Consider the following 11,029-nt stretch of genomic DNA (forward strand, 5'->3'; position numbering starts at 1 on the left):
CCCAGCACAGACATGACAATAACATGTTACATTAATAACTGTTATAGATTATTAAAATAAATGGGAAAATGTTATATATTATATTCTATGAAACGGTCCCTTCTCCCTGGAGCAGCTACACGGCCCTCGGGCTCACCGCAGTAATGATACTTAACAGATATTATACAATCGCATAGAGTAGTGCTGAGTATTACAGCATTGGCTGTTTCCCGCGCTCGGTCCCGGTCTCTCACACTGACCCTCTCCTCTTGCCGTAATCCGTCACCCCTTTGGTGCCGCAAAAACAGCGCCACGTGACCTGAGCGGACTACAACTCCCATGATGCAACGCTCTACGGTTATCCTGCGTCTCTGACACGTTTCCGATCCGGACAAGCCCCGGTGGCCAGCCGGTGAGTTCCGACTCCCCCCCCTCCCACGGTGGGGTTCACCTTCACTTCTTGTTGGTGTTATACAGTTTACAATTCGGCCGCTTCCTGGTTCGTGACGTCAGGCGCCTGGCGGAAGTGGAGCGCGGGTCACGTGCTGCTACCAAGATGGCGCTCCCCTCGCTGAGGTGTTTGTGAGCTTGTTGCCTCACTGCTTCCCCCGGGGGTTAGAAGGAGGTGGGTACCTCACGCCCAGGCCGAGAAGATGATCGGATCCCCGGACGTGATGGCCTTCACCAGGGAGGAGGAGTATGAGGAGCCAGTGCGGGGCTCCCCGGCCCTGCCCGAGGAATACTCGGTGCCGCTCTTCCCCTTCTCTGACCCAGATACAACCCCCTGGTCCAAGCTGTCGGGGGCCAAATTCAACCGGGACTTTGTCCTCATCTCTGAGTTCTCGGAGCAGGTGGGACCCCAGCCCCTGCTGACTATCCCAGATGACCAGCGGGCGTGCGGGGCTTTCGACCTCAATTACTTCTCCCTCCGCATCATGTCGGTGGATTACCAGGCCTCCTTCGTGGGGCATCCACCGGGATCGTCCTACCCCAAGCTCAACTTTGTGGAGGACTCCAAAGTGGTGTTGGGAGACTCCAAGGAGGGGGCGTTTGCATATGTCCACCACCTGACACTGTACGACCTGGAGGCGCGGGGCTTCGTCAGGCCCTTCTGCATGGCCTACATCAGCGCGGACGAGGACAAGATCATGCAGCAGTTCGTGGAGCTCTCGGGCGACTTCTCCAAGGCGTCGGAGTGCCTGAAGACCGGGAACAGGAAGGCGTTCGCCAACGAGCTGGAGAAGAAGCTGAAAGACCTGGATTACACAAGGACAGTGCTGCAAACACAGATGGAAGAGCAAAGGAAGACGGACGACAAGGGGTTTTATACGACAAAGGCCATCGAAAAAGCCAACGAACTCGCCAACGTAGAAAAGTCAATCATTGAGCATCAGGATTTGTTAAAACAGATTCAGTTGTATCCCTACAGAAAATTGAAAGGGGACAATTTCCAACCATATGAACCAGAAAGCTTGCAAGATCAAGACGTTCATAACTGTTCAGAACAGCCTTTGGCCTCTTCCAATCAGGAGGAGAACCCGCTGGAAGTGGAAACTAATGTCTATCCACTCAGACCCTCCTATACTCCCAAATTCATAAAGGCAAAGTCAGCCAAATGTTTTGATAAAAAATTGAAAACTCTCGAAGAACTTGTCGATATTTATTTCTTCACTCAAACGTTGGACCTGCTTACTAACATAGAAAAAAGTTACAGGGGCGATGTGAGCTATTTATTAATGAGTCATCGGGACAAAGCCCTTTTGAAACAGCAAACTATAACAAACTTCTTGTTTGAAGATGTATCCGCTTGGGATTTTAAGGTGCCTGAGAAGCATTATGCTGATAACCTGGGTGCTGCGCAGAGTTTCCATAGTTCCAAGTTTTTGGAAGAGTCTGAAAGCCTTAGACCTTCAGCGAGCGTGGAGTCATACAAGTCGAGCGTGGAGTCTGTCCCTATTAAGATGGAACAGGAATTGTTAAATGAAGATTGTCGCCTAGAGGCGCCCGAGCTGTGTCTCTATGATAACCAAAACAACTCTGAATGTCTTGATGTGGATATTAAAGGGAGCATAAGCAGCGGTGAGAGCATTGAAGTCTTGAGAACGGAGAGGTCGTCTTCGCTCCTCACTCACTCCGAGAGCCAGCCGTGCCTGCGACTTCACCCCAGCCCACAGGCACCCAGGAAGAAGGCAAGCAGCAGGAGAACCATCAGTGAGGACAGCATCGAAGTTCTCAGCACGTTTTACTCGGAAACCCTAATCCCTGAAGATTTCAAGGCTGCGTACCAAAGCGCCATCAACGAAGAGGAGCCCTCTGCAGATGAGGTGGATGAAGAGCTGCAACGCAATCCTGGTGCTAATGAGGATGACGCTCTGGGGAACGGTGAAGACTTGCCCATAGATCCTGCCTGTTGCATTGGAGCAGAGAGCTCAAGTCTTGTAGAGCACACTGCAGACCTCCTGTCCGAACCCAGTGGGGATGACGTTGTGGTCCGTGTCCCACCACAACCTTACAGGCACACAGAGCAGGCTTTTCAAGTCACGTTCTCTGTGGAGGAGATTGAGAATCGCTCCAATGAGATGGCTTTTCGTGGGCTCCCTGTTTCTGAGTCCGATCTAAGCTGCTTAACGAGCAGCAGAGAAGCTAGTAGAGTTCATCTTGAGGAGCACTCGGACTCCACCAGTTATATAAGCAGTGCATCCAATTGTTCCGACAGGACCCCATCCCCAGCTCAGTGTGCTAGCGGCCTTTCTGAAAGACACAAACGTAAAGCTGGCCAGAATGCACTGAGGTTTATCAGACAATATCCCTTTTCCCATCCCGCCATTTATTCTCTTCTGAGTGGAAGAACGCTCATAGTATTGGGGGAGGAGGAAGCCTTAGTGAAAAAGCTTGTGACTGCTCTTTCTATTTTTGTTCCCAATTATGGCCATTTTGACAAACCAGTTAAGCCATGGGTGACTTCCGCACTGCACATAATGGATTTTCAGAAGTGGAAACTGATTGGACTTCAGAGGTAAAGTTCAGGTCTTTTGTAGTTATGCGAGGCAAAGGCTGTGTGGTTTTCTATGTAAAACCTTAGAAAGGTCAGTCTGAGATTTCCCTTTCATGTAGGTCAGCGGTGGGCAACTCCAGTCCTCAAGGGCCACTAACATGTCAGGATATCTCAGCTTCAGCACAGGTGGCTCAATCCTGATTGAGCCACCTGTGCTGAAGCAGGGATATCCTGAAAACCTGATCTGTTGGTGGCCCTTGAGGACTGCAGTCTGCCCACCCTGATGTAGGGAATGACATGTATCCCTTAGTAAAAAACAAATAAAGGAAAAACTGGAATATACTGTGTGGTTAAAACGGCTCTGACTTGCAGGGTTAAAGGATCTGCATGTTTGCCACTAGAGACCGGAAATGAGGCGTTTAGAATCGCAGGTATAGAGGTGCGGTGAAACCTTTAAAACAATCTCACATGTCACATGCAACAGGTGCGTAATGATTAACTGCCAACTCCCAAGTTATTCAACTTTACCGTAGTTAAAATGGTAGTCCCTCCGAAGGTGTTATTGCTTTACTAGTGGGGATCCCAGTCCTCTGGAGTTAGCACCTCTGTAATTTAGACTAGGTCTGCCAAGTCAGGTTCGTGGAGACACAAGTACATTCATTAAGTAGTGGGTGTTTTCCGTCTTTTCAATTACATATATTATCTTTTTGTTTATACGTTAAATTCTTTGCAGTTTTCCTACATTTGCCAGATTGTTATAGCATGTGAGAAAACATAGGCCCGCCCATGACGTGGTTATTAACTTTGACATTGATACAAATTATTAACCCTTCGGCAGTTCCCTGTGCCAGGAGTATGCAGTTAGAGATGCCAGCCAGGGTTGTATATATTTCCATTGAACTTGTGTGCAAGATTGAGATGGGGGCTCATACAGGTATCCCAGAGTTCCCAGTGCTTGGAGTGTGAGGCCTGGTCATAAACATTTCCTATGTAGGCAGTGGGATTGAACTTTCAGTCCCAGATACCTGTTTTTCTTTACGTCTTTATTAATGTGGCCATTTCCGCCACTTAAATAGAGACTTGCCCACAACATAAACCCTTCATCTCTCCAAAGATCCTGGTCACAACAGCAAGCAAAGAAGGCTGGGTCGCTGTGTTGGTCCTTCCAAGTAGTAAGAGAGGAGGGGGGTATGATATTTTTTATTGGACCAACAAGTAGTGGATATGTTACAAGCTTTCCAACCTCTCCGGGTCCTTCATCGGGTGTGGCAGAACTATACGGCAGAGCTATACCCGGTGAAGGACTCAGAGAGGTTGGAAAACTGATATCATGTCAACTACTTGTTGGTCCCATAAAAGGTATCATACCCCCTCTCCCTCCTTTGTTACTACGTGGTCACAACAGATTAATAGCTGAGAATTTATCATATTTTTGTTTCAATATTTCACTTTTGCAAACAATACATTTAATCTAACCATGCTGATCTCAATCATTTTCATATTACTCCGTCTATTGCTTTAAACTAGGACCAAGTGAAGGGTGTTTAACGGGTTAGCGTCTTTAATGTCTGTCTGTAAACAGAGGTTCCTGCTCAAATCGCATATTACAACTTTTTTCATTTATTTTTGCTGCAGAGGCGTCTCCCTTTCCGGCTCCAACACGCTCCACTCCCTGAACCGTTACAGCCGCTACGTCAGTATACTGGACGCTGACCAGAAGACCCTCCGCTGCCCCCTCTATAAGGGTCCCTTCTTACAGAGGCTGGCTGACCACCGCACGCAGATCAGACGGGGCAGCACCTACTACATGCATGTGCAGAGCATGCTGACCCAGCTCAGCTGCAAGGCTTTCCTGTACACATTCTGCCACCACGTACACCTCCCCATCCGGGAGAAGGAGAGCGAGGAATCCATCTCCCAGCGCAGGGCCTCCTTCCTGCACCGCCTGCTCGGCCTCTCCCAGGAGGACAGTAAGATAGTGGAATACCTCGCAGAGCTCCTGAAAATGCATTACCTGCAGGAATCGGGGGCGCTGCTCCACCCCATGCTCAGGTTCGACTATGTCCCGAGCTTTTTATACAAAATCTAACACCAGAGATGCAATTCGGAGCCTTCCTCCCCTCGCAGAGGCTGCGGTTGATTGGAGGACGTACATGTATCTCTGAAGGAACATCTACCGCCATGACAGTATTGCACCTGTGGGAACTAGCGCCTCCGGCCGGGATATACCATTGGGAAAGTGTTTTGTTTGTGCATTCATCATTCATAGTGTGTGTGTGTGTGTGTGGTTAGCCGTCTGAACAAGTTATTACTACTGATTGCGCCAGATAACAGAACAGCTGCTCCGCTGTCGCTCTTGCGTTTATTAAAGACTATAGTTTACCTACCTGTGTGTGGATGCAGAGAGCTGAGCATAGGGACGACTGACATCTTAAGGCCGGTTTGTAGTAGGGGAGGGAATGGAACAAGGCCTCTGCTGTTTCACCCTCTTGAATGCAGAAGAGATGCAGGCTGCAGGTAGATGTATTCCTTTCCACCTGTGACAGGTGAGTGCAGCAGTGCTGCCTACCTGTCCACTTATTACTAAGGGGTAGTATAAAGGGGGTAATTATAGCGCAGTGGTCTGAACTCCGGTTACCTGCCAGGGTTTGTATATCCCGGTCTTTTACCTGTCCCCTCCGTGGGTTGCACTGAGAAATCCCAAAAATGTCCTTTGGCAATAGCACCGTGATCCTGACACTGTTTTCTGACAGCCTTATCTCCAACTCCTAGCACGTTCCAGGTGGTGAGAGAGCTGTGATTAGGATGCCCCAGTATAACGTTACCAATGTGTAGTTGGCACTGATGTTGATGGAAGACACCATGCATATAGGACTACTGAGTAACCGCTTTGCAGCCATGGTGGCAACATCGTGCTGCAGGGCCCAGCGAGAGTGACGGTTAAAATGTGAAGTGGCTGCAATGAGTGGCACGGTTTGCCACCTGGCGCTGCTTGGCTCCGTCGCTGCCAGCCTAATAGAATCAAGCTCTCTGTGGAGCAGATCTGTTTACATGGCTATTCTTAGCATGAAAAACATCTGACTGTCGCCGTTTGTGCATTTTCTAGGGAGATATTGTGGACAAGGAATACGACTTTGTCATCCTCTCCTCCGGCTTGTGGCTGTAATCATCTGTAGGACAGAAGTCACTACCCTGCACTGAGCCTGTCTGGGGATGTAAATATCTCCCAGTATTCAGTGACCCCGCTCCCCTTATACTTCCCATCTCATTCTGCCATTTGCTTTGTTACATGCGGCCTCTATCTCCGTCTCTGCCAGGAACTTTGGCTGGAGGTTAATGGCTTCTCAAAACCAAGTCCACAAATTGCTGCGGAAATGAACCTGTCACATAAGCCTTCCCTCATTTCTTTGCACAGTGTTCAGGATCAGGCTCAGTGTATCTGAAACCAGGGGTGGGGGCAACTCCAGTCCTCCAGAGCCACCACAAGGTCAGATTTTAAGGATATCCCAGCTTCAGCACAGGAGGCTCGATCAGTGTCTCAGTCGAAGACTGAGCCACCTGTGCCGAAGCTGGAATATCCTGAAAACCTGTCCTGTTGGGGGCTCTTGAGGACTGGAGTTGAGCCTCCCCTGCATTACACTGTGAAACATACATGGAACGCTGGCTCGAGCTCATGCATTTAATGCGTGGTTACTGTACCTTGTTTAGCCAGAGTGGCACTTTAACTGCACGAGATATTCTGCCGGTGCCTTGGCTCGCAGTGGGAGTGTTTCCCAGGGGTACCAGCCATGCCATGCTGCTTTCATTTACAATTTTGTTGCCATCATTTGCTTTGTTAATTGCACCAGACTGGGCACTCCCGCTGCCCCTATTACATTCTTCAACATGGTAGTGCAGGGGTGGGCAACTCCAGCCCTCAAGGGCCACCAACAGGTCAGGTTTTCAGGATATCCCTGCTTCTGCACCACTGGCTCAGTCAAATACTGCACCACCTGTGCTGAAGCAGGGATATCCTGAAAACCTGACCTGTTGGCGGCCCTTGAAGACTGGAGTTGCCCACCCCCTGATGTAGGGGCTCTGGGTTTTGGCTTTGAGCATTAACTTTTTATTTTTTTTCTATTTATGTATATTTAAAGAGCCGCTGTGAGTACATTCAGTATCCGTATCTTTCTAACGTGTCTTTTATTTAATGATATTGCACTAATGGATATAGTGAAGTATAGGAATTACACGTCTGTCCCCGTCTATCCTGTAATACAGGGGCAGGTAAACTCCAGTCCTCAAGGGCCAACGGGTCAGGTTTTCAGGATATCCCCTGCCGCAGCACAGGTGACACTGATGGAGCCACCTGTGCTGCAGCAGGGGATATCCTGAAAACCTGACCTGTTGGTGGCCCTTGAGGACTGGAGTTTGCCCGTCCCTGCTGTAATATGATGCACAAATGGTCAGGTTTTCTATAGCCCTGGTGATGACTTCTCTAATCTCCTGCACACACAGAAGCATCAGTGGTGGTGAGAGGAGAATAAACACCTGCCTTTTCTCCGCTGCTTCTGGACGTGAAGGGATTAACGACCGAGGTTTTTATTTTTGCTCCACCGAGGCATGCTGTGTTTCCCTTCCATGCGCAGGGAGGATTTGGTGAATTCAGCGTTAGTTCCAGCTTTGGGTGATCCCCCTGCTGCATTGCTTTTGAAGCTGTGTTTTTGCTTTGTTATTTTATTTGAGTTCTGACAAAGCAGAGTCAGGGCCCCCGAGCAATACATCCATTTTATTTTGGGGGGTATTGAATTTATCTGGAATCTATGAAATGCTAAATGTGTAAAGATGTATTCAATATTTTTTAAGAACGTCACATGTTACATTTAGGGGGGAGAGAGATGAAGGCGCAGCGCCTATGTTGCTGTTCATAGCAGATCAGAAGTGAGAGGCGTATAAATATATTAGCTCAGCTGCTATCGGCCTGGGTATTCGGTTTCTTACTGAGCAATTTAAGGGGTTTTGTCCAGTCCAGTAACTGACCAGCTTAACCCTCTGACATGGACCAGACGTGCAGCGTGACTCACAGCAGCGTGATCACACGGTGGGGTGTCTGTTTAAGCTGATCATTTGCTGCTTTTATTGGGAAAGTAAACATGAAAACATCCGCTGCTAACAACCGTTTGCGTTAGAACAAGCAGTTAACCCTTTCAATACAGCAGGGGTCAGGGACGGGCGCCTTGCAATGTGCTACTGCAATCTGACAACGAGCAGTTTAACAAGCTGACGTTTATTCTGAGCGTTATTTACCTGAAATAGTTCAGTAAAAAACAAACCCTCTCTGGTGCTGGGGCCGACTTGGATTTTTACCATCAAGCTGTATGTTTTTCATAGTTTATTTATGGATTTCATTCCGTGCAGGTTGCTTTATAGCAGGGGAGGCCCACCAACAGGCCAGGTTTTTTAAGGACATCCCTGCTTCAGCACAGGTGGCTCATCACCTGTGCTGAAGCAGTGATATCCAGTCAAAGATCGAGTCACCATTGCTGAAGCAGGCGATCCTTAAAAACCGGAACTGTTGGTGGCCCTTGAGGATTGGATTTGGCTACGCCTGCTGTATAGCCTTTTAAGTATCTGGCCAAACAGGTTGTTCATTTCCTGAGCAGGTAGCCTCGTGCACTGATGATGATGACATGAGATACAGGAAGCAGAGCTGCACAGGAAGGCGGAAGTGTACGCAGGATAGAACCTTTTCTCCTACAATTTGCCAGTTCGTTGAATTGCCAGACATAGAAGCCAGACCCAAGATACAAAGTGTGTAAAGCTCACATTCTTTCTTGGATGGGATCAGTGTCCTAGAAGTTTGCTTTACATTGTGACCACTTATCAGGAGATAATGTTATATGTCTCGTTGGCACTGCAACTCCAGCCATGGCCTGGCATACACGCCCAGCAATGGTAGTGTGTGCGCCACCTCACGGGTATGGAAGGCTTGGGGTACATTTGTTAAGTCCGTTAACAATTGCAACCAATGGTTTAACCCCCCCCCCCCCCTTTGCAGGGACGTAGGAAATGTAACCCTGTCACACTTAATTTTTTTTTACCCCCATCAAACACCAGCATGATGTGTAACTGTAAACACTTTATATCTGGAGTGCTAAAACAACCAAAATACAGGTAGCAACTTTCAGCTTTTCAGAAAGTGGACTTGAATTCTGCAGGTTGGTTTTGCTGTTGTATTCATGGTTTGTTAAAAAAAAAAAGCCTTTTTTTAAACTGGAAATCCTAATGTTTTAGCCTGAACGTCGTTTCCTGTAAAACACACACTCCTTGCGCTCCTATTGTAGGGTCGGATATAGGAGACACACACTCTTTGCGCTCCTATTGTAGGGTCGGATATAGAATAAATATTCGTGAGCAAGTTGGTACAGGGTTTGCTCAGTTCCAGTCCTCAATCCCCCCCCCACCCCAACAGGTCGGGTTTTCAAGACATCCTTGCTTCAGCACAGGCGGCTCAGTCAAAGACAGCCGCCTGTGCTGAAGCAAGGATGTCTTGAAAACCCGGCCTCCTGGAGGGGGGTGGGGTGGGGTATTGAGAACCTCGAGGTTAGTAGGATCTTTACCCTCTCGCCGTCACACCTAACAGGCCCATTGGCAGGAAAGGGGTTAACTTATTCAGTGGAAGTGTATACAAACTTGTTTGTTTCATAATTCAATGTGAAATTCGTCAGTAGTTTTTGATTTTAGTAAAAGTGCCAATGTGAATTTTTTTTTTTTTTGTGTAGAATTTGATTATAAGTCCCGGTAATATATATATATTTTATTTCAGAATTGCCTCCCTACTGGATGTGTTGTAATATTCTGTATTTTATTTTTGTATCAAACTGTAGAAGCGGTTATGAAACTGCTTTCACATTGGGAGTGCATCTTGTATCTGTGGCCAACAGGCAAATCAGGAGTGGCCAACAGGCAAATCAGGAGTGGCCAACTCCATGTCAGGTTATCAGGATATCCCTGCTTCAGCACGGCTGTCATAACTGCCACTGATTAAACCACCTTTGCTGAAGCTGGGATATCCTGAAAACCTGACCTGTTGGTGGCCCTTGAGGAGTGGAGTTAGCCACCTGAGATAAATGATGTCCTTCTTAACCCCACCAACACCTGAGTAGCCATAGCTCACTGGAGAGGTAGGTTCCTGTTTCCCTACCAATGACCAGACTTTTTTTTTTTTTAAAGGGTAAATTATTGCAAGGTAACCTAACTCCTCCAGTGCCTTTCTAACCGCCACAACACTCAGGGTTCAAACCACAGGACATACTCGTGATCACTGAAGAAGCTTGACAGGGGTTAAGCAGAATATTCCTACAGTTGACCATATACACACAAGTAGTGTAGGGGTTAATACAGCCAGCTTTAATAGCAGATGAGCCCTCCTCACCTGAACATGATATGGGGTGTTAGCACTGAACCAGGAGTGACCAACTGCAGCCCTCAAGGGCCACCAACAGGTCAGGTTTTCAGGATATCCCTGCTTCAGCATAGATGGCTTAATCAGTGGCTCAGTCTTTGACAGCCACTGAGCCAGCAGCGCTGAAGCAGGGCTGTTGGTGGCCCTTGAGGGCTGCAGTTGTCCGCTCCTGCACTGGACCATTCTTCTGTGAGTGCTGCCAGCACACATTAAACCATGCTGCATGAACTCAAATGTGTTTGTTTGTGTCAAGTTGGAGACTTGTCTGAATAAAGAATGATTCAGCCTCTGTTTAACCGGCTTGTGTTTGTCATCTATGAACGATGGTCTTATTGGACTTGGGAAAAGCGGGGTTGCCACGTGTTTACAAGTCTGCAATCGGCAATAAAACTGGAAAGAGATGTATGGAAGGGGCCCGAAGGCCTTGTAGGTCAGTTTATTTAGCAAGTAGTAAAACCTATTAAAAAAAAACACGTTTGACCACCTGCTTCTGATGCAGGTTTTCCAAACTGGTCTCCATTTCTCCAGTGTTGTCCAAAGCCTGATTTGCATTGTTTGGGGAGTGAACTTGTAAACCAGCGCTTCCAGTGTCACTTCTCCCGTGTACACAA

The 11,029-nt window shown here is 47.9% G+C and overlaps 2 protein-coding genes across 5 annotated transcripts in view; one reads left to right on the plus strand and one right to left on the minus strand.

Moving 5' to 3' along the window:
• Positions 1-446, minus strand: part of TOP3A (DNA topoisomerase III alpha) — a 27,529-nt gene extending 27,083 nt beyond the window's left edge. The window contains exon 1 of one of the 4 annotated variants that reach the window (XM_075565903.1): positions 195-446. In XM_075565903.1, the coding sequence (XP_075422018.1) occupies positions 195-199 (5 nt within the window). In that variant the 5' untranslated portion in view covers positions 200-446. Of the gene's footprint in view, positions 1-136 lie in introns of all 4 variants that reach the window. The other 3 variants (XM_075565905.1, XM_075565904.1, XM_075565906.1) reach the window with 3 other exon arrangements.
• Positions 336-10,714, plus strand: SMCR8 (SMCR8-C9orf72 complex subunit). Its single transcript, XM_075565909.1, has 2 exons — positions 336-2,995; positions 4,610-10,714. Exons 1-2 carry the CDS (start codon positions 633-635, stop codon positions 5,061-5,063), a joined length of 2,817 nt encoding a protein of 938 aa, XP_075422024.1. The 5' UTR covers positions 336-632; the 3' UTR covers positions 5,064-10,714.
• The last annotated feature ends 315 nt before the right edge of the window (positions 10,715-11,029 follow it).

The sequence above is a fragment of the Ascaphus truei genome, chromosome 11 (assembly GCF_040206685.1).
Source record: "Ascaphus truei isolate aAscTru1 chromosome 11, aAscTru1.hap1, whole genome shotgun sequence".
Lineage (NCBI taxonomy): Eukaryota > Metazoa > Chordata > Amphibia > Anura > Ascaphidae > Ascaphus > Ascaphus truei.

Coding starts and splice junctions, on each gene's coding strand:
- SMCR8 (XM_075565909.1), top strand. CDS start 633: ATGATCGGATCCCCGGACGTGATGGCCTTCACCAGGGAGGAGGAGTAT. Junction 2,996..4,609: donor AAACTGATTGGACTTCAGAG/GTAAAGTTCAGG, acceptor TTTTTGCTGCAG/AGGCGTCTCCCTTTCCGGCT.